Genomic DNA, 24,115 nt, shown 5'->3' with positions numbered 1-24,115 from the left:
TCTCCACCCGAGCTGTTTGCAGAGATATGCAGCGAGTGGAGGACGCCGGAGATAGATCTCATGGCATCCCGCCTCAATACCAAACTACCCAGGTACGGGTTGAGGTCAAGGGATCCTCAGGCGGAACTGATAGATGCCCTATCAGTACCATGGAGGTTCAGACTCGTATATCTTTTTCATCCATTACTGCTTCTCCCTCGTGTGGTGGCTCGCATCAAGCAGGAGCGAGCATCAGTAATTCTGATTGCTCCATCATGGCCACGAAGGACGTGATTTGCAGATCTGGTGGGGATGTCCTCATCTCCTCAGTGGAGGTTACCTTGTCGCAGAGATCTGCTGATACAAGGTCCCTTCGTACATCAAAATCTAGATTCTCTGAGGCTGACTGTGTGGAGATTGAACGCTTAGTCTTAGATGGTTTTCTGAGAGTGTTATCGACACTCTAATTCAAGCTTGTAAGCCAGTTACTCATTGTAGCTACCTTAAAGTGTGGAGGACTTACTTTAACTGGTGTGAAGAGCATGGCTTTTCCTGGCATAGGGTTAAGGATGCCAGAATTTTATCTTTTCTCCAGGATGAACTGGAGAAGGGTCTATCTGCTAGTTCCTTGAAGGCACAGTTATCGGCCCTGTTGATGTTACTGCACAAGAGATTGGCTGAGCTTCCAGATGTGCAGTCCTTTGTTAAGGCTCTGACTAGGATCAGACCTGTGTTTAGATCTGGGACTTAGCCTTGGAGCCTCAATCTTGTTCTTTGTGTTTTGCAGCAGGCTCCGTTTGAGCCTATGCATACTGTTGACATTAAATTGTTATTTTGGAAGGTTCTTTTCCATTTAAAGGGGAGGAGAGTCCACGGCTTCCTTCATTACTGTTGGGAATTAAGAACCTGGCCACCAGGAGGAGGCAAAGACACCCCAGCCAAAGGCTTAAATACTTCCCCCACTTCCTTCATCCCCCAGTCATTCTTTGCTTTCATCACAGGAGGATGGCAGAGGAGTGCCGGAGTTTTGGAGTAGTCTCTTATGGAGGGTAGTACTCTTTGCAGTGGGACTGGAGTTTTAAGTAGTCCTGTCAGTCTCTTAGTGAGGGCCTGGGCGAAAGTTAGAGTCCAGAGATGCAGGAAGCTTCTTTCTGAGAAACCATCCCGACTCAGATTAACAGCTCCTCAAGCAATCAGCGTTGTCGAACTTCGCTTCGCTGCCTGCTTTCTTCTCTCAAGTCCATGGCGGAGGCGATGCTACTATTCTCACACTTGAAAGGCCGTGTTCCTGTTCCACAGTGTAGATTCTGGTAAGATCGTTTCATGTTTTAAATTGATGATGATGATAATGATGATAACATAGAAGACAGGGTCACAGTGTGGCGCCTTTTTATCTTTACAGAATTAAGGGTTAATATTCCTGGAAGGGGGATTATTGAACGGGGGGTTATACATAATATTGTTTATTGTGTCATTGCTGCGTTATGTGCAAGATGAGGCTCTGGCAATGTGTAGAACTTTCAGGCAATTTTGGCACGTTTTCCCTAGTGCAGGGGCGGCCTGCCACGCATTCCATGTAACTGGGTGTGGCCATTGGTGGTATATAGGTGCCTTTTTAATAACTAAAGTTAGTCTAGCCAAGCGCGCAAGCCACGCGTTGGAAGGCTCTCCTTCCTTAATAAAGTCTCATTCCTGTGTTTATTGTGAGGAGGTTCTGGTAGATCAGCCAGCTCAACTATGTTCCACATGCCTTGATAAAGTTACAACATCTAAAGGTAAAGGGATGTCTAGTACTACTGAGCCGTCCACTTCTGAGGGTTCTTCGTCCCGGGAGGTGCGTTCCCTACATTCATCTCCGATTGCATATGCAGCACCCCGGGGTCCAACCATTACTCCTTCAGGAGAGATTCTTTGGCCGTCAGACTTTGCGGACCAGCTGGAATCAGTGGTTTCTAAGGTGATCCATTCCCTACCACGTTCTGCTAAGCGCAAGCGTAGGGTGTATCAGGGCGGCTCGACCCAGGGTATGTCCTCGCCAATGGCAGATCTAGAGGCTCTTTAAGAGGTTGAGGCCCTCTCCGACTCTTCGGAGGAGGCCCATTCTGGGTCGGAGTCTGTGTCATCTAAGCCTCCTGCTGCGGAGGAGCCTGGTTATAGGTTTAGGATAGAAAATGTGTGTTTTCTGCTGCGACAGGCACTTGCTACTCTGGAGGTTCCGGGTTCCTAAGAACCCAGAGGAACCGGCGATTCCTAAACTTGACAAGGTGTAGGTGGCGCCCCAGTCTTTACCGGTCCCTGTTAAGATGGCAAATATTATTAAGAATGAATGGGAGCGATTAGGGTCACTTTTCCCCTTCTTCTTTTAAGAAACTATTTCCCGTTCCGGATTCTCAGCTTGAGTTGTGAGGGACCATTCCCAAGGTTGATGGGGCTATCTCTACGCTCGCGAAGAGGATAGTTTGTCGTTTAAGGAGCACATGGATAAAAAGCTAGAAAACATGTTAAGAAGGATGTTTCAGCACACAGGGTTTGTTTTTCAGACTGTAGCGGCCGTGGCGGCGGTCGCCGGTCCTGCGACATATTGGTATGAATCCCTGTGTGACATGGTCAAAGGGGAATCATCCATCGATGAGATACAGGAGAAGATTAAGGCGCGAAGGTCGCCAATTCTTTTATCTGTGATGCCAATATGCAAATTATTCGCCTGAATGCTAAGGTATCAGGTTTTTCGGTCTTAGCGCGCAGGACTCTGTGGCTAAAATCGTGCATGGTCTGCATACATGACCTCCAAGTTGAGGCTGTTGTCCCTGCCTTTTCCAGGGAAGATCCTGTTTGGTCCAGGATTGGATTTGATCATATCCACAATTACGGGAGGGAAGGGAGTTTTCCTTCCACAGGATAAGAAGGCCAAGCCTAAGGGATCTACTTTTCGTCCCTTTCGTGCGGACAAGGCCCAGCGCCAGCAACCCGCCGCGAAAGCGGACCAGTCCAAGGGATCTTGGAAGCTGGCTCAATCTTGGAACAAGTCTAAGCAGAGGAAGAAGTCCGCCGAGTCTAAATCAGCATGAAGGGGCGGCCCCCGACTGGTCTCAGGGGGCAGATTATCTCAATTCTCAGTCGATTGGTTGCAGGATGTTGAGGACCCTTGGGTTCTAGAAGTTGTCTCCCAGGGTTACAGGATAGGGTTCAGATACCATCCACCCGAGGACAGATTCCTCCTGTCAAATCTGTCTTCAAGACCAGAGAAGAGAGAGGCCTTTCTGTAGTGTGTGAGAGATCTCGCCTCTCTCTGGGTCATCGTTCCAGTACCCCTAGCAGAGAGGGATCTGAGGTACTATTACAATCTTTTGTGGTTCCAAAGAAGGTTCTGACCGATTCTGGACCTAAAGTGTTTGAACAAGTTTCTGAGTGTTCCATCGTTCAAAATGGAAACGATCAGATCTATTCTGCCCCTAGTTCAAGAGGGACAGTTCATGACAACTATAGATTTTAAGGACGCTTACCTTCATGTGCCAATTCACAGGGACCACTTCAGGTTCCTAAGATTTGCGTTTCTGGACCAACACTTCCAGTTTGTGGCCCTTCCTTTTGGTCTGGCGACGGCCCTGAGAGTCTTCACAAAGGTTCTGGAGGCGCTGCTGGCAGTGGCCAGATCCAGGGGCATTGCGGTGGCACCTTACCTGGACGACATCCTAGTTCAGGTGCCGTCGTTCAGCTTTGCAGAGGATCATTCAAGGGCTCTTCTGCTCCAATCTCACGGTTGGAAGATCAACTCAGGAAAGAGTTGTTTGGAATGGTACAAGGAAGGTGGTCCAGGGAGGAGTCTCTCCTTCCGATCAACATCCTAGAACTGCGAGCAATTTACAATGCTCTGAAGGCATGGCCTTTTCTAGAGTCGGTCAGTTTCATCAGATTCCAGACCGACAACATTACCTCGGTGGCTTACATGAACCACCAGGGGGGTAAGAGGAGCTTCCTCGTGAGGAGGGAGGTGTCTCGGATTCTGGAGTGGGCGGAGTCCCATGGCTGCTCGCTCTCAGCGATTCACATTCCAGGTGTGGATAACTGGGAAGCAGATTTTCTCAGCAGACAATCCTTCCATACGAGGGAATGGTCTCTTCACCCCGAGGTGTTTGCGGAGATTTGTGTCAGATGGGGAACGCCAGAGATAAATCTTATGGCCCTTCCTTTTGGTCTGGCGACGGCCCAGAGAGTCTTCACAAAGGTTCTGGAGGCGCTGCTGGCAGTGGCCAGATCCAGGGGCATTGCGGTGGCACCTTACCTGGAACGACATCCTAGTTCAGGTGCCGTCGTTCAGCCTCGCAGAGGATCATTCGAGGGCTCTTCTTTTTCTGCTCCAATCTCACGGTTGGAAGATCAACTCAGGAAAGAGTTCCCTGGTTCCCAGCAACAGGGTAGAGTTCCTGGGTACGATAAAAGACTCTATGTCCATGAAGATATTTCTCACAGATCGGTGGTGCAGGAAGCTTGCGTCCACCTTTCGTGCCCTTCAGTCCACCTCAAGCCCGTCGGTGGCTCAGTGTATGGAGGTGATAGGTCTCATGGTGTCGAGCATATCTCATGGTGTCGAGCATAGATGTCATCCCATTTGCCAGGTTCCATCTAAGACCTCTTCAATTGTGCATGTTGAGACAGTGGAACGGCGATAATTCATATCTATCACATCTGATATCCATGGATGTTCAGACTCGGAACTCCCTCTCTTGGTGGACCCGTCCGGAGCAACTGTCCATGGGGACATCCTTCTTGAGACCGTCCTGGGAGATTGTGACCACGGACGCCCGTCTGACAGGATGGGGAGCTGTTTGGGGTGCCAGAATGGCATGAGGAAGGTGGTCCAGGGAGGAGTCTCTCCTTCCGATCAACATCCTAGAACTGTGAGCAATTTACAATGCTCTGAAGGCATGTCCTTCTCTGGAGTCGGTCAGTTTCATCAGATTCCAGACCAACAACATTACCTCGGTGGCTTACATCAACCACCAGGGGGGTACGAGGAGCTTCCTCGCAATGAGGGAGGTGTCTCAGATTCTGGAGTGGGCGGAGTCCCACGGCTGCTCGCTCTCATCGATTTTTTCTCAGCAGACAATTCTTCCATACGGGGGAAAGGTCTCTTCACCCCGAGGTGTTTGCGGAAATTTGTGTCAGATGGGGAACGCCGGAGATAGATCTTATGGCATCCATACTCAATTGCAAGCTGCCTCGATACGGGTCGAGGTCCAGGGATCCTCAGGCAGAGCTGACAGATGCCTTAGTGGTTCCTTGGGGTTTCAGCCTAGCTTACATTTTTCCACCGCTACCACTTCTACCTTGTGTAGTGGCATGCATCAAACAGGAGCAGGCCTCGGCCATTCTGATTGCTCCTTCGTGGCCGTGGAGGACGTGGTTTGCGGATCTGGTGGGGATGTCATCCTCTCCGCCATGGAGGTTACCCTGTCGCAGGGATATGCTGTCACAGGGCCCCTTTCAATATCGAAATCTAGATTCTCCGAAGCTGACTGCGTGGAGATTGAACGCCTAATCTTAGCCAAGAGAGGCTTTTCTGAAAGTGTGATTAATACCCTAATTCAGGCAAGGAAGCCAGTCACTCGTTGCATCTACCATAAGGTGTGGAGGACTTATTTGTCCTGGTGTGAGAAGCTCGAATATCCTTGGCACAAGGTGAAGGTATCCAGGATTTTGGACTTTCTCCAAGAGGGGTTAGAGAAGGGTCTTGCCACTAGTTCCTTAAAGGGACAGATTTCAGCATGATCTGTTTTGTTGCATAGGAGACTCGCTGAGCTCCCTGACATCCAATCTTTTGTTCAGGCTCTGTCTAGAATTAGACCTGTCTTTAGACAGTCGGCTCCACCTTGGAGCTTAAACTTAGTCCTTAAGGTCTTGCAGAGGGTTCCGTTTGAACCTATGCATGGCTATTGCATCGGCACGCAAATTATCTGAGCTAGCTGCCTTGCAAAGTGATCCTCCTTATCTGGTGTTTCATGCGGATAAAGCTGTTCTTCGCATTGGGTTGGGGTTTCTCCCCAAGGTGGTGTCTAAACGTCACATCAATCAGAAAAAAGTTGTTCCTTCCTTGTGTCCTAACCCTTCTTCTTCTAAGGAGAGGTTACTTCATAACTTGGATGTGGTTCGTGCCTTGAAGTTCTATTTTCAGGCTACAAGAGATTTCAGACAGTCTACATCTCTCTTTGTGGTGTATTCTGGGAAGCGCAAGGGGCAAAGGGCCTCTGCTACTTCTTTGTCCTTTTGGTTGAGGAGTTTGATTCGCTTGGCTCATTCTACTAGAGCTGTGGCTTTGTCTTGGGCCTTTAAGAATGAGGCTTCTATGGAGCAAATTTGTAGGGCGGCTACCTGGTCCTCCTTACACACTTATACAAAGTTTTACAAATTTTACATTTTTGCTTCTGCGGAAGCTGTTTTTGGGAGAAAGTTTTTGCAGGCTGCGGTGCCCTCAGATTAGGGTCCGCCTTTTGCCCTCCCGGTTTCATTCAGTGTCCTCTAGAGCTTAGGTATATGTTCCCAACAGTAATGAATGTTTTTTCCGTGGGGCGGACCTAAATTTAATCATCTTCTGAAATTATCAGGTAAACATAATTTATGTTTTTTTGTTTGCTATTGCCTCTGCGCGTACAGTTTCTGAGATTTCTGCTTTGCAATGTGACCCCCCTTATCTTGTTTTCCATGCTGATAAGGTGGTTTTACATACTAAATTAGGGTTCCTCCCTAAGGTAGTGTCGGATCGTAACATTTATCAAGAAATTGTTGTTCCTTATTTGTGTCCTAATCCATCTTCAGCGAAGGAAACGCTTGCTTCATAATTTAGATGTGGTTCGTGCCTTGAAGTTCTATCTTCAGGCTACTAAGGAATTCAGACAATCTTCCTCTTTGTTTGTATACAGGGAAGCATAAGGGGCAGAAGGCTACCACGACTTACCTATCTTTCTGGTTGAGGAGTGTCATCCGCTTAGCAGGACGACAGCCTCCTGAGAGGATTATGGCTCATTCCACTAGAGCAGTGACTTCCTCCTAGGCTTTAAAGAACGAAGCCTCTATAGATCAGATTTGTAAGGCGGCTACCTGGTCCTCCTTACACACTTTTACTAAGTTTTACAAGTTTGATGTGTTTGCTTCGGCTGAAGCAGCTTTCTGGAGAAAAGCTTTCGGGGAAAAAAATTAACACTTTATTATGTCTCTGTTCCCCCACCCCCACTGAGAGCATGAGTTGTTCTAAACTTTTTTCTATACATAGCTTTTCTATAACCAGTACTTATGTATTTAAATGAACAGTATACGTGGGGGGATACATCAGGGTAAGGATCAGGGAAAGGTAGCTATTTAAAATAACGAGTTATTTGTTAACAATTTAGTACACTTTAGCCGGGCAAATTCTCTTTTAATAGGAGCGAGATAAATAACCAGCGCTTACAAGTGGAGCCTATGGAAGCACGCTCTCTTGAGCGCAAAGCTTCCGTGCAATGCGAACACGAGGTCATATTTGCATTGCACCTAACTTGTAATACCAGTGCACATTTGCGTGCGCTGGTATTACTATGTGGAGCGCAAATATCGCTTTCGCAGAATCGATAATTTTAGCTCCACTTATAATTTAGAACTAAATGGGAGAAGGAAATACAGTACAGGTGGCCCTCGTTTTACAACGGTTCAATTTACACCGTTTCAGAATAACAACCTTTTTTTCCAGTCATGTGACTGCTATTGAAAAGCATTGAGAAGCAGTGCATTTATTAAAATAGCCAGTAGGTGGAGCTGTCCGCTTGTGTTGCAGAAAAGCCAAGCAAGCTGAAATGAATCAGTTTAACCAGACCTGAGCTATCAAGCAGGAACAAGATCTTCCTGTCTATAACTCAGTCCAGATTGGAATGCATAGAAAAAACTGTTTGCAGAAAAATGCAAGTGAAGTCTGTGTTGTGTGATTATTTTATTATGTTTATAATGTTGTTTAGCAAATGTTTTTGTTAATTTAACTTAGTTTAATTATATATTCTGTGTTGTATGATTATTTTATTAAGTTTATAATGCTGTCTAGCATTTAACGTCTTCATTTCAAAGCTTTTAAAATAAATGTATTAGGTGTTACTTACAACAATTTTGAGAGGGGCCTGGAACCTAACCCCCTCACTTCCCAATGACTTACATTATAAACTGGGTTTCAATTTACAACGGTTTCGATTTACAACCATTCCTTCTGGAACCTAACCCCGGCGTAAACTGAGGGCTACCTGTACTCTATATACAATGATCTATTTTTGAAAAAAGTATGGCATCAGGGCCGGATTTCCCATTAGGCACAGTAGGCATGTGCCTACAGGCGCCTTGCAGTGAGGGGCGCCTGCCTGTCAATAATAAAAAAAAAAAAAAAAAAAAAAAAAAAAATTTTTTTTTTTTTTTTTTTTTTTTTTTTTTTTATGAGGGCATTTATTTTAGTAAGAATTGTGCTGCCAGGTGCCTACAAAGTCGAGTGTTTCATTGGGAATATGTTACAGCAGTTGAGGGAGCCATGAAGGAGAGAGGGGCAAAGATTAAAACTAAACCCCTCCCATTGAATTTCTAAATTCTAATTTTAAACACATTTGTTGACCCCTGGATTACATATAATCTACAACATTCCATGTTTTCCTTTGAGAGCAACATCATATGATATTTATATTTCAGAACAAAATAAATGTAACATCTGTGTGTGTTTGTACCAAAAATATCAGAGTTTACAAGATTTTTTTCCCTACATTTTATATTTTCTTCCACTGGCTGCACAGGTTGTTGATGGTGATGAGCTTGCATGCTGCTAGTTTTAATATTGCTATTGTTTACACAAAACTGTGTTTGACTCCAACAAAATGTTAAGCACATAGTCAAAGTCATCTCCAGAAAAGCAATACACTAATGGCTTGTCAATAAACATGTCCTATGAGCCCATCTGGGTCTGCACAGATGTGTATTGCTGTCTCAGAACTGACATTGACTATGTGTTTAACTCTTTTGCAAGAGGCTAACACACTTCTCTGCAAGCACTAGTGCAATAATAAAATGCCCAGCAAACTGTCACATTTGATGTCCCTTTAAATAGGGTTTTCTTTAGAATATTTTGCATTAAAAGTTTAACATGATTTGTTTTTGTTATACATAATAGAAATTGTATGGCCATTTGAGTCAAGTGAATATTGATTTTTGGTGTAGCTTCCATTACAACAAATATTGCAATTGGTGTGTGTATTTGTGTATCTCCATAAAAGGGAAAATGTAATTTTACATCTAATATTTATTTTTAGTTGTCCTAAATAATAATAAAAAAAAGTCCTCATTTTTTCCACTTTTTTCTAGGGGGGGTGGGGGGGGTGGGGGGGGGCGCTTCAGGTTTTTGTGCCTACAGGCACCTGAGATGTAAATCCGGCCCTGTATGGCATGTTGCGATGTGGTGACCCAAACAAATATATATTTATTTATATATAGAGCTTGTGAAATAAAGGGTATTTTTTTTTAATACAGCATTAGTTCATGATTCAGATAGGGCATGTAATTTTAAACAACTTTCCAATTTACTTTGTTCATATGCTTGAAGGCGACCTCTTATCTGAATGCATTTTGACAGTTTTTTTACTAGTTTGTGTGTCATATAGATAACATTGTGCTCATGCACATGAAGTTACCTAAGAGTGAGCACTGATTGGCTAAAATGCAAGTTGGAGAAAAGAACTGAAATAAGGGGGCAGCCTGCAGAGGCTTAGATACAAGGTAAAAAGTATATTAATAGAACTGTTAGTTATGCAAAACTGGCTAATGGGTAATAAAGGGATTATCTATCTTTATGAACAATAAAAAAAAACAGTTGATCTAACCTGATCTAACGTATATCTATCAAAATCAATAAAATTTGGTCCAGCTTTCAGTTGAGGGGGGGCTAACCCAGTGATCACCCCTCCCTCGCACACAAACTAGGATTGTGAATACCGCCTCTTGCGTGATAGATCTAACAAAAAAAACAGTTGATCTAACGTATATCTATCAAAATCAATAAAATTTGGTCCAGATTTCAGTTGAGGGGTGGCTAGCCCCCCCCCCCCCCTCATTAAAAATGTAATATCTCAGTAATTAGACTAGATCCAACAAAACTTTTGGCTGATCAAACCTGATCTAAAGTGGAGCTATCATAATCACAGACATCCCAACTCTCCCTGAAGTTCAGGGAGTCTCCCTGATTGTAATTGCGGCTCCCTGATGCCAGCAAATGGAATGCAATCTCCCTGAAATTCCAAGTACCATGATCCAATGTGGCCCAAATCCAGAAAAGTGTTTCTTTAAGGAATGCCTTTAGTTGCTGGGATGTTATAGAACCCTTAACCCCTTAATGACCACAGCACTTTTCCATTTTCTGTCCGTTTGGGACCAAGGCTATTTTTACATTTTTGCGGTGTTTGTGTTTAGCTGTAATTTCCCTCTTACTCATTTACTGTACCCACACATATTATATACCGTTTTTCTCGCCATTAAATTAACTTTCTAAAAATACCATTATTTTCATCATATCTTATAATTTACTATAAAAAAATTTATAAAATATGAGGAAAAAATGGAAAAAAACACACTTTTTTTAAATTTGACCCCCAAAATCTGTTACACATCTACAACCACCAAAAAAAAAACATGCTAAATAGTTTCTAAATTTTGTCCTGAGTTTAGAAATACCTAATATTTACATGTTCTTTGCTTTTTTTGAAAGCTATAGGGCCATAAATACAAGTAGCATTTTGCTATTTCCAAACTACTTTTTTTCAAAATTAGCGCTAGTTACATTGGAACACTAATATCTTTCAGGAATCCCTGAATATCAATTGACCTGTATATATTTTTTTTTAGAAGACATCCCAAAGTATTGATATAGGCCAATTTTGGTATATTTCATGCCACCATTTCACCGCCAAATGCGATCAAATACAAAAAATCGTTCACTTTTTCACAAATTTTTTCACAAACTTTCGGTTTCTCACTGAAATTATTTACAAACAGCTTGTGCAATTATGGCACAAATGGTTGTAAATGCTTCTCTGGGATCCCCTTTGTTCAGAAATAGCAGACATATATGGCTTTGGCATTGCTTTTTGGTAATTAGAAGGCCGCTAATTAGTGCAGGGGTTAATTAGGGAGCTTGTAGGGAGCTTGTATGGTTAATTTTAGCTTTAGTGTAGTGTAGTAGACAACCCAAAGTATTGATCTAGGCCCATTTTGGTATATTTCATGCCACCATTTCACCGCCAAATGTGATCAAATACAAAAAATCGTTCACTTTTTCACAAATTTTTTCACAAACTTTCGGTTTCTCACTGAAATTATTTACAAACAGCTTGTGCAATTATGGCACAAATGGTTGTAAATGCTTCTCTGGGATCCCCTTTGTTCAGAAATAGCAGATATATATGACTTTGGCGTTGCTTTCTGGTAATTAGAAGGCCGCAAAATGCTGCTGCGCATCACACGTGTATTATGGCTAGCAGTGAAGGAGTTAATTAGGAAGTTTGTAGGGAGCTTGAAGGGTTAATTTTAGCTTTAGAGTAGAGATCAGCCTCCCACCTGACACATCAGACCCCGTGATCCCTCCCAAACAGCTCCCTTCCCTCCCCCACCCCACAATTGTCCCCGCCATCTTAAGTACTGGCAGAAAGTCTGCCAGTACTAAAATAAAAGCTTTTTGGGGGGTTTAGGTTTTTTAAAAAAAAATAAAAAAAATTCTTCTGCTGTGTAGGACCCCCCTTAGCCTCCAACCTCCCTGATCCCCCCCAAAACAGCTCTGTAACCTTCCCCATCTGCCTTATTGGGGGCCATCTTGGGTACTGGCAGCTGTCTGCCAGTACCCAGCTTGCACAAAAAAGGGCTTTTTTTTCTTAGTTTTTTTTTTCTGTAGTGTAGCTTCCCCAACCCCCCCCCCCCACCACAAACCCCCACCACCTCATTGATCGTTTTTTTTTTTAACTTTTTTTTAACTGATTGCCCTTTTAAACCTTTATTTTACACTTTTTTCTGTAGTGTAGCGGTTCCCACCCGCTCCCTCCCCGTGCACGCGCCCGCCCCCGCCCGTCCGTGCGCGCCCCCGGACATCCCCGCCCACGATCCCGCCCCCCTCCACATCTCCAGGGCCATCGATGGCCGCCACCCGCCTCCCGCCTCCCGGTACTGCTCCCACCCACCAACGAAGGAAGCCACCGATCTCCGGTGCAGAGAGGGCCACAGAGTGGCTCTCTCTGCATCGGATGGCTTCAAAAGGTTATTGCAGGATGCCTCCATATCGAGGCATCACTGCAATAACCGGAAAGCAGCTGGAAGCAAACAAGATCGCTTCCAGCTGCTTTCCACACCGAGGACGTGCAGGGTACGTCCTCAGGCGTTAACTGCCTTTTTTTTGAGGACGTACCCTGCACGTCCTCGGTCGTTAAGGGGTTAAAGCATTCATCAGTAACCAAACCCCCCCCCTGATTTTAATAAAATAAAACACAAATACTACCTTATTTACTGCATGTAATTAAACTTCGCATTCTAAAATATTTAAGCATTCAACAAGCGTACGATCACTGGAAAATAGGTTTGATGTATGTGATTGTGCAATAAAGCTACTTTTTTTAATGTGAGTTTAGTGGGAAGCTACTTTAATAATAAGTCTCTATCTTATTTAGGGTTTCAAGGTGTCCAATATATAACTGGGAGGGGGGGGTGGCGGCGCAGTAGGTGAAGCCACCTCCCTGAAATGAGCTTTTGCAGGTTGGGATATCTGTAATCAGTAACATGTTAGCCCCCTGAAAAAGATTGTTAATATTTCATATTTTAGAGTAGATCTAATGAAAAAAACAGTTGATCTAACCTGATCTAACAAAGATCTAACAAATGGAATGATCGTTTGTTAAAATTTTGAATATGGGGGGCTAACCCGGGTGAGGTAACAAGTGCAATAGAAATAAATCATAGAGTTGCATATAAACTAAACTAACACCCATAACAAGAAGTGCTGGAAAATGATTTATTTAGTTTTTAATTTGAGTGACATTTATAACAAAAATGCTTGCTTATTCAGTAAAACATTTCTTATTAGCAAATATGTATGGTACAGCCTTTAATAGTCTTAAGAAAGTGCAAACAATAAGTGTCTGATTATAGCTGGACTCCACCCAGTACCTTATACACAGATATATAACACTAAAGAGGCTTTCTCTGCCTCAAACATACACAGCATAGTTGCCAACATTTGAAAAAAATTTCCAGGGACACTTTGCAGCTATCAATTACCTACATGAAATGTTTAACCACACCCCCTGCCCTAAAGCCCCACCCACTTTGCCAAACCCACATAATTAGCATAATTTAGCTCCACCTATTTTTCTATGGTGCAGAATATATATATATATATATATATATATATATATATATATATATATATATATATATATATATATATATAATTAAAACATGAAAATAGAAGTAGAATGTACAGAATGGAATTAATTAAATAAATGGCCCATGCATCATATTCTACTGCTATCTCATTGTGTTGAAAACATTCCAATTCTGTGTACACCAGAACTTGTATTGTTTTAAAAGATAGATAATCCCTTTATTACCAATTCCCTAGTTTTGCATAACCAACACAGTTATAAAAATACACGTTTTACTTCTGTAAATACCTGGTATCTAAGCTTCAGCAAACTGCCCCCTTATTTCAGTTCTTTTGACTGACATCAATTTTAGCCAATCAGAGCTGGCTCCCTGGAACTCCACGTGCGTGAGCACAGTGTTATCTATATGACACACATGAACTAACACCCTCTAGTGGTGAAACACTGTCAAAATGCCCTGAGAGAAGAGGTGGTCATAATAAGCAAAGCTATAACATGAATATTTATAGCACGGTGTGTTATAAAGAGACAACTGATTATATGTAGCATTTGTTTCTATATACATTCATACTACAGGGAGAAATCTAGATCAGCTAATAAGGAGTTATATCACCAGCAGACTGGTCATATACACCCTGTACAAACAGCTGGCATTCTGGCTATACACATTTTCCTGCCCTCTGCTGCAGGAAGTGCCGACATTTTGCAGAGTGTGGGATTTTTAGTTGTGTGATACGAGGCTCAAGTGGGCCATATGTTATGCAGGGGGGCACATAGGGGCCAGACACTGTGGAGGTGGGCATATGGGGACAAGATATAAGATATTATGCAGGGGGAACATTGGGTCCAGACATTGTGCTGGGGACACACATGGGGACCAGATAATATGCAGGGGCCACGTCACATGGGGACCAGATATTAGGAAGGTGGCACATCATGGGGACCAGCAATTATGCAGGGGGGAACATAGGGGACAAACATTTTGCAAGGGGCACATTAGGGACCATATATTATGCAGGGGGGGGGGCATATGGGGGCCAGACATTGTGCAGGGGGGCACATGGGGAACCGATAGCATGCAGGGGGCACATGGGGGGCAGATATTATGTAGAGGGGGCACATGGGTGGCAGATATTTATGCAGGGTTAGCACTAAGGGGCAAAATATTATGAAGGGGGGATGGGGCTATATATTATATGCTGGGTGACACATGGGGGCTATATATTATGTAGGGGGGGACATGGAATGCCTATCTCAATACTGTTAGCAAATAATCTACCACTCAGCTGTTATTTTATTTGTTATATCTGCTGGTAGAGATATTTTTCAGTAAAGTTTCTTCATTTTTTTATTACCTTGGCTATATTATTAGCAAATGATCTGCCACTGTTATAATATACAGAGTTTATTTGTTATCTAATCTGTTGGTTCTGTAAGTACAGATATTTTGTAGTAAAGCTTCAGAAGCTTTACTACATCTGTATTTACAGAACCAACAGATTAGATAACAAATAAACTCTGTATATTATAACAGTGGCAGATCATTTGCTAATATCAGCCAGGGTAATTCAAAAATTAAGAAGCTTTACTGAAAAATATCTCTACCAGCAGATATAACAAATAAAATGCATATAACAGTGGCAGATCATTTGCTAATATCAGTCAGGGTAATTAAAAAATTAAGAAGCTTTACTCTTTTTTAATTACCCCTCAGATTTGCGAATTATCTACTTGCTGGTTGTTACAGTTAGTTTATAATTTGTCATTTTATTACCCTTTTTTCCTAGCATAACAGACTAAGTCTGACAAATAAAACTTAAGTCACAAAAAATGTTATTAATATTGTTTTAAATAATTAATTGGTGTTTCAGTCTGACAAATAAAACTAAGTAAAAAAAAATGTTATTAATATTTTTTTAAATAATTTTGGTGTTACAGTCGGTATTAGCAGCAGCTGAGCTGGCTAAAACTTTTTATTGCAGCCTGAGCTGAGCCGGTTCATTTATGCAGGGCTGAGTCTCACCTCTCTGGTCCAGATCGGCTCAAGTCAGAGGATTAGGCCCCGGGCGTGTGTGCGACAGTAGTTACACTCTCACCTGCTCTGTCAGACAGTACTGTGTCCCTCCTGCCTGCTGCCGCATGTTGAGAACTTACACTGAGTCTAGTGAGCGGCAACGCGGGGTGGTCACATGAGATGCCTGGTGACGTCACCTCTGCTCGTCGCTGCTGCTGACCGCTCGATATTGGAGAATTAAAAATTCAAAGGAGGAGGGCCTCAGAGTGGCACGATTGCGCTAGCTAACTCAAAAAGCGCTGCAGCCTGCTACTCTTGCCGGGACAGTCCGGGACATTTAAATGGCCGTGACACGGTCCCAAATTCCGGGACTGTCCCGGCAAAAACGGGACAGTTGGCAAGTATGACACAGCCCCCTCCTAAGTACCTTATATACAGGTCTGTCACACCTCCCCATAGCCTGCTGCTTTATAAACACACACAGACCTCCTTTGGTGCAGTATATGTCAGAATTTAACACTATACAAAGGTGCTGTTTACTTTTGTGAATGCTGATCAGCTAGTTCCCTTCCAGCAGAAAGACTTATGATGTCACAAGTCACATGACTGCTGAGAGCACAAGGGACTGATAACAGGAAGTAGCTGGACGGCTTTGTGCATCTTCTATTTGTACCATGTGATCGCTGCAGTTATGTAGTTATTGTACAAACTGTTGCAAAACTCAGAACTCAATAAGGTCATGTAAGTAACTAATCAGTGTGTCTGTGTATAAAGCACTGGGGGGATATGGGGAGTGGTTATAGAGAGTCAGACTCAGTCTGTTTAATACTAAATATATCTGTATAAGCTACTGCAGAGGATGTTATGTGAAAGGCAGATTACCATAAAGTTATATATCTGTATATAAGGTGCAGGGGAGGGGGCTGTGTATGTGAGGCAGAGGGAATCTCTCTTTAATATTATATATCTGTATATAAAGTACTGGAGAGGGGCTGTGTGTGTGATACAGAGGGAATCTATCTATAATATTATATATCTGTATATAAAGCACTGGAGAGGGGCTGTGTGTGTAATACAGAGGGAATCTATAATATTATATATCTGTATATAAGGCACTGGAGAGGGGCTGTGTGTGTGATACAGAGGGAATCTATAATATTATATATCTGTATATAAAGCACTGGAGAGGGGCTGTGTGTGTGATACAGAGGGAATCTCTATAATATTATATATCTGTATATAAAGCACTGGAGAGGGGGCTGTGTGTGCAGTACAGAGGGAATCTAGCTATAATATTATATATCTGTATATAAGGTGCAGGGGAGGGGCTGTGTGTGTGATACAGAGGGAATCTATCTTTAATATTATATATCTGTATATAAGGTGCAGGGGAGGGGGCTGTGTATGTGAGGCAGAAGGAAACTCTATAATATTATATATCTGTATATAAGTTGCAGGGGAGGGGCTGTGTGTGTGATACAGAGGGAACATGTCTATAATATTATATATATGTATATAAAGCACTGGAGAGGGGGCTGTGTGTGATACAGAGGGAATCTATCTATAATATTATATATCTGTATATAAGGTGCAGGGGAGGGGGCTGTGTGTGTGAGGCAGAAGTAACCTCTATACTATATGTGTATATAAGGTGCAGGAGAGTGGCTGTATATGTGAGGCAGAAGGAAACTCTCTATAATATTATATATCTGTATATAAGGTGCAGGGGAGGGGCTGTGTGTGTGATACAGAGGGAATCTATCTATAATACTATATATCTGTATATAAGGTGCAGGGGAGGGGGCTGTGTGTGTATACTATTATATACAGTATGTGTATATAAGGTGCAGGAGAGTGGCTGTATATGTGAGGCAGAAGGAACCTCTATACTATTATATATGTTTATATAAGGTGCAGGGGAGGGGCTGTATATGTAAGGCAGAAGGAACCTCTCTATACTATTATATATGTGTATATAAGGTGCAGGGGAGGGGCTGTGTATCTAAGAGGCAGAATGGAATACTCTATAATATTATTTATTTCATGTAATTGGCAAGAGTCCATGAGCTACTGACATATGGGATATACAATCCTACCAGGAGGGGCAAAGTTTCCCAAACCTCAAAATGCCTATAAATACACCCTTCACCACTAACGGGGGACTAACGGGGTCTTTTTCATAGGTTCTCTGTTATCGGTCGTAGAGATTCATCTCCTACCTCCCTTTTCAGATCGATGATATACTCTTATATACCATTTCCTCTACTGATTCTCGTTTCAGTACTGGTTTGGCTATCTGCTATATGTGGATGGGTGTCTTTTGGTAAGTATGTTTCATTTACTTAAGACACTCTCAGCTATGGTTTGGCACTTTTATATATAAAGTTCTAAATATATGTTTGTACTTATAATTGCCATGATTAGGGTTTATCAGTATATTTCCTTTTTGCAGACTGTTAGTTTCATATCTGGGAAATGTTTTTTTTTTTAAAAAAAATGTCTTACCTGAGGTTTTCAAATTGACTCTTTCTAAATTGCGGGCTGTATTAGGCTCGCAAGAGCGCAAAATGCTATAATTTATTGCTTCATTCTTGGCGCGAGACTTTTTTGGCGCAAAAAATCACTTTTGTTGACGCAAATTCGTCATTTCCGGCGTCTTAGTGGGCGCCGAGTCTTTTCACGAGGTTGTGTCATCTATGACGCTCGAGTTTCATTCCGGACGTTTTTGACGCCAAAAAATGTTTTTCAGTTTGTGGTGCGTCATACTTGGCGCTAAACATTTTTTCATTATTTAAGACCTCATTCCTTTTGCCTCTGGTCTTTTTTTCTATGTCAGAGGCTTATTCTGTTTGCATTTTTTCCCATTCCTGAAACTGTCATATAAGGAAATTGATTATTTTGCTTTATATGTTGTTTTTTCTTTTACATACTGCAATATGTCTCAATCTGATCCTGTCTCAGAATCTACTACTGGAATCCTGCTGCCTGATATCGGTTCTACCAAAGCTAAGTGCATTTGTTGTAAACTTGTGGTAACTGTTCCTCCAGCTGTGGTTTGTAATAGTTGTCATGATAAACTTTTACATGCAGAGAATGTTTGTATCAGTAGTAGTTCATTACATGTTGCTGGTCCATCAACATCTAATGCTCAGGATATTCCTGTAAATTTAAGAGAATTTATTTCTGATTCCATTCAGAAGACTTTGTCTGCCATTCCGCCTTCTAATAAATGTAAAAGGTCTTTTAAAACTTCTCATAGAGTTGATGATTTTTTTAATGACTGACAACATACTGATTTATCTATCTCTGATGAGGATCTGTCTGATTCAGAGGATCCTGCCTCAGATATTGACACTGACAAATCCTCTTATTTATTTAAAATAGAGTATATTCGTTCTTTATTAAAAGAAGTGTTGATTGCATTAGATATGGAGGAGACTAGTCCTCTTGATACTAAAATTAGTAAACGTTTAAATTCGGTTTATAAACCTCATGTAGTTATTCCAGAGGTTTTTCCAGTTCCTGATGCTATTTCAGATATGATTTCTAAAGAATGGAATAGACTGGGTACTTCTTTTAGTCCTCCTTCAAGGTTTAAAAAATTGTATCCTTTGCCTACTGATAGATTGGAGTTTTGGGAAAAGATCCCCAAAGTTGATGGGGCCATCTCTACTCTTGCTAAACGTACAACTATTCCTACGGAAGATAGTACTTCTTTTAAGGATCCTTTAGATAGGAAGCTTGAATCTTAACTAAGGAAAGCTTATTTATGTTCAGTTCATCTTCTTAGGCCTGCTATTTCTTTGGCTGATGTTGCAGCTGCTTAAACTTTTTGGTTGGAAACTTTAGCGCAACAAGTATCAGATCATAATGTGTATAGCATTTTAAATTAATTCAACATGCTAATAATTTTATTTGTGATTCCATTTTTTATATCATCAGAATTGATGTTAGATATATGTCTTTAGCTATTTTAGCTAGAAGAGCTTTATGGCTTAAATCTTGGAATACTGATATGACTTCTAAATCGACATTGCTATCTCTTTCTTTCCAAGGTAATAAATTATTTGGTTCTCAGCTGGATTCTATAATTTCAACTGTTACTGGGGGGGAAGGGAGCTTTTTTGCCTCAGGATAAAAAAAACTAAGGGTAAATTTAAAGCTTCTAACCGTTTTCCTTCCTTTCGACAGAATAAGGAACAGAAACCTAGTCCTCCCCCTAAGGAATCTGTCTCCAATTGGAAGCCTTCCTCAATCTGGAATAAATCCAAGCCATTTAAGAGATTTAAACCAGCCCCCAAGTCCGCATGAAGGTGCGGCCCTCATTCCAGCTCAGCTGGTAGGGGGCAGATTAAAATTTTTCAAGAATGTTTGGATAAATTCAGTCCAAAATCATTGGATTCAGAACATTGTTTCTCAGGGTTACAGAATAGGTTTCCGAGTAAGACCGCCTGTGAGAAGTTTCTTTCTCTAACGCATTCCAGTGAACCCAGAGAAAGTGCAGGCTTTACTGAAGTGTGTTTCAGACCTAGAGTTATCTGGGGTAATCGTGCCAGTTCCTTTTCAGGAACAGGGTCTGGGGTTTTATTCAAATCTGTTCATTGTTCCAAAGAAAGTCTTGAATCGTTATGTAACAGTACCAACATTCAAGATGGTGACTATAAGGACTATTCTGCCTTTTGTTCAGCAAGGGCATTATATGTCCACAATAGACTTACAGGATGCATATCTTCATATTCCTATTAATCCAGATCACTATCCGTTCCTGAGATTCTCTTTTCTAGACAAGCATTACCAATTTCTTTCATGTAATTAGCAAGAGTCCATGAGCTAGTGACGTATGGGATATACATTCCTACCAGGAGGGGCAAAGTTTCCCAAACCTCAAAATGCCTATAAATACACCCCTCACCACACCCACAAATCAGTTTTACAAACTTTGCCTCCCGTGGAGGTGGTGAAGTAAGTTTGTGCTAGATTCTTCGTTGATATGCGCTTCGCAGCAGGCTGGAGCCCGGTTTTCCTCTCAGTGTGCAGTGAATGTCAGAGGGATGTGAAGAGAGTATTGCCTATTTGAATTCAATGATCTCCTTCTACGGCGTCTATTTCATAGGTTCTCTGTTATCGGTCGTAGAGATTCATCTCTTACCTCCTTTTTCAGATCGACGATATACTCTTATATATACCATTACCTCTACTGATTCTCGTTTCAGTACTGGTTTGGCTTTCTACTACATGTAGATGAGTGTCCTGGGGTAAGTCTTATTTTTTGTGACACTCTAAGCTATGGTTGGGCACTTTTATATAAAGTTCTAAATATATGTGTTTAAACATTTATTTGCCTTGATTCAGGATGTTCGATATTCCTTATTTCAGACAGTCAGTTTCATTATTTGGGATAATGCATATGAATAACCAATTTTTCTTACCTTAAAAATTTGACTTTTTTTCCTGTGGGCTGTTAGGCTCGCGGGGGCTGAAAATGCTTCATTTTATTGCGTCATTCTTGGCGCGGACTTTTTTGGCGCAAAAAAATTCTTTGTCATTTCCGGCGTCATACTTGTCGCCGGAAGTTGCGTCATTTTTTGACGTTTTTGCGCCAAAAATTTAGGCGTCACCGGATGTGGCGTCATTTTTGGCGCCAAAAGCATTTAGGCGCCAAATAATGTGGGCGTCTTTTTTGGCGCTAAAAAATATGAGCGTCATTATTGTCTCCACATTATTTAAGTCTCATTGTTTATTTGCTTCTGGTTGCTAGAAGCTTATTCATTGGCATTTTTTCCCATTCCTGAAACTGTCATTTAAGGAATTTGATCAATTTTGCTTTATATGTTGTTTTTTCTATTACATATTGCAAGATGTCTCAGATTGACCCTGAATCAGAAGCTACTTCTGGAAAATCGCTGCCTGATGCTGGATCTACCAAAGTTAAAGGGACAGTTTACTCAAACATTTTCTCCCTTTTAATTTGTTCCCAATGATCCACTTTACCTGCTGGAGTGTATTAAATTGTTTACAAGTAGCTCCTTTACCCTTATATTGGCATTTGAAATTGTTGATTTAGCATGTGGTATCCCAACCTATTCTGAAAGTTTGTGGCCGCGCGTACCAGCTATAGATAAGCTTTGTAAACACAGCCAGCAGAAGAAATTACACTCCCAGTGGGATATAGCAGAGATAAGGTAATAAAATGTTGATTTTCCATTGTTCTCTCAAAGTACTGGTGATTGTTTTAAGGACAGATATAAGATAAAGAAGCAGGTATATTTGCACAATGTGATACAGTAATGAGATCTGATTATATCTACAAGCTCAACCCATTTTATTAGGTTGTGGCTTCAAAACACAAAATCAGAGCTTTAATATACACAAATAAGCCTAAAAAGGCAAATTTTCATACATTTTTTTACTCTGCAGTTGGTAAAAAAGCAATTGTAAATACATTAAGGGAAAAACTATTTTACAGTATACTGTCCCTTTAAGTGTATTTGTTGTAAACTTGTGATAACTGTTCCTCCGGCTGTTGTTTGTGATGAATGTCATGACAAACTTGCTAATGCAGATAATATTTCCTTTAGTAATGTTCCATTACCTGTTGCTGTTCCATCAACATCTAATACTCAGGGTGTTCCTGAAACATAAGAGATTTTGTTTCTAAATCTATTAGGAAGGCTATGTCTGTTATTCCTCCTTCCAGTAAACGTAAAAGGTCTTTTAAAACTTCTCATTTTCCAGATGAATTTTTAAATGAACATCATCATTCTGATTCTGTTTCTGATAATGATTTTTCTGGTTCAGAGGATTCTGTTTCAGAGATTGATACTGATAAATCTTCATATTTATTTAAAATGGAATTTATTCGTTCTTTACTTAAAGAAGTCTTAATTGCATTAGAAATAGAGGAATCTGGTCCTCTTGATACTAAATCTAAACGTTTAAATACGGTTTTTAAACCTCATGTAGTTATTCCGGAGGTTTTTCCCGTTCCTGATGCTATTTCTGAAGTAATTTCCAGGGAATGGAATAATTTGGGTAATTCATTTACTCCTTCTAAACGGTTTAAGAAATTATATCCTGTGCCATCTGACAGATTAGAGTTTTGGGACAAAATCCCTAAAGTTGATGGGGCTATCTCTACTCTTGCTAAACGTACTACTATTCCTACGGCAGATAGTACTTCCTTTAACGATCCTTTAGATAGGAAAATTGAATCCTTTCTAAGAAAAGCTTACTTATGTTCAGGTAATCTTCTTAGGCCTGCTATATCTTTGGCAGATGTTGCTGCAGCTTCAACTTTCTGGTTGGAGGCTTTAGCACAACAAGTAACAGATCATAATACTCATAGCATTGTTAATCTTCTTCAACATGCTAATAACTTTATTTGTGATGCCATCTTTGATATCATTAGGGTTGATGTCAGGTATATGTCTTTAGCTATTTTAGCTAGAAGAGCTTTATGGCTTAAAACTTGGAATGCTGATATGTCTTCTAAGTCAACTTTGCTTTCCCTTTCTTTCCAAGGTAATACATTGTTTGGTTCACAGTTGGATTCTATTATTTCAACTGTTACTGGGGGGAAAGGAACTTTTTTACCACAGGATAAAAAATCTAAAGGTAAATATAGGGATGCTAATCGTTTTCGTTCCTTTCGTCACAATAAGGAACAAAAGCCTGATCCTTCCCCTACAGGAACGGTATCAGTTTGGAAACCATCTCCAGTCTGGAATAAGTCCAAGGGGCCCATTTATCAAAGGGCTTGCGGACCTGATCCGACACTGCGGATCAGGTCCGCAAGACCTCGCTAAATGCGGAGAGCAATACGCTCTCCACATTTAACATTGCACCAGCAGCTCACAAGAGCTGCTGGTGCAACGCCGCCCCCTGCTGACTCGCGGCCAATCGGCCGCCAGTAGGGAGCTGTCAATCAACCCGATCGTATTCGATCGGGTTGATTTCCGGCGGTTCCTGTCCGCCTGCTCAGAGCAGGCGGACAGGGTTATGAAGCAGCGGTCTTTAGACCGCTGCTTCATAACTTGTGTTTCTGGCGAGTCTGAAGACTCGCCAGAAACACGGCCCTTCAAGCTCCATACGGAGCTTGATAAATGGGCCTGCAAGCCTTTTAGAAAGCCAAAGCCAGCTGGCAAGTCCACATGAAGGTGCGGCCCTCATTCCAGCTCACCTGGTAGGGGGCAGATTACAATTTTTCAAAGAAATTTGTATCAATTCGATTCACAATCTTTGGATTCAGAACATTGTTTCACAAGGGTACAGAATAGGCTTCAAGATAAGGCCTCCTGCAAGAAGATTTTTTCTTTCTCGTGTTCCAATAAATCCAGTGAAGGCTCAAGCGTTTCTGAAATGTGTTTCAGATCTAGAGTTGGCTGGAGTAATTGTGCCAGTTCCAGTTCTGGAACAGGGTCTGGGGTTTTACTCAAATCTATTCATTGTACCAAAGAAGGAGGATTCCTTCAGACCAGTTCTGGATTTAAAAATATTGAATCGTTATGTAAGAATACCAACATTCAAAATGGTAACTATAAGGACTATTCTGCCTTTTGTTCAGCAAGGGCATTATATGTCCACAATAGATTTACAAGATGCATATCTGCATATTCCGATTCATCCAGATCACTATCAGTTTCTGAGATTCTCTTTTCTAGACAAGCATTACCAGTTTGTTGCTCTGCCGTTTGGCCTAGCAACAGCTCCA

The 24,115-nt window shown here is 41.6% G+C and overlaps 1 protein-coding gene and 1 long non-coding RNA gene across 2 annotated transcripts in view; one reads left to right on the top strand and one right to left on the bottom strand.

Annotated features, from left to right (window-relative positions):
- LOC128635997 (uncharacterized) overlaps positions 1-15,966 on the bottom strand; it is a 35,283-nt gene extending 19,317 nt beyond the window's left edge. The window contains exon 1 of the long non-coding RNA XR_008398644.1: positions 15,833-15,966. This is a non-coding gene — a long non-coding RNA (uncharacterized LOC128635997). The remainder of the gene's footprint in view (positions 1-15,832) is intronic.
- A 61-nt stretch (positions 15,967-16,027) lies between these two features.
- The window catches only part of LOC128666767 (zinc finger protein OZF-like), a 152,588-nt gene continuing 144,500 nt past the window's right edge, over positions 16,028-24,115 (top strand). Inside the window, exon 1 of the mRNA XM_053721551.1 lies at positions 16,028-16,146. Within this exon, the coding sequence (XP_053577526.1) occupies positions 16,145-16,146 (2 nt within the window). The 5' untranslated portion in view covers positions 16,028-16,144. The remainder of the gene's footprint in view (positions 16,147-24,115) is intronic.

Source organism: Bombina bombina, chromosome 7 (genome assembly GCF_027579735.1).
Source record: "Bombina bombina isolate aBomBom1 chromosome 7, aBomBom1.pri, whole genome shotgun sequence".
NCBI classification, from domain to species: domain Eukaryota; kingdom Metazoa; phylum Chordata; class Amphibia; order Anura; family Bombinatoridae; genus Bombina; species Bombina bombina.
This window is presented reverse-complemented; position numbering and strand designations above follow the sequence as displayed.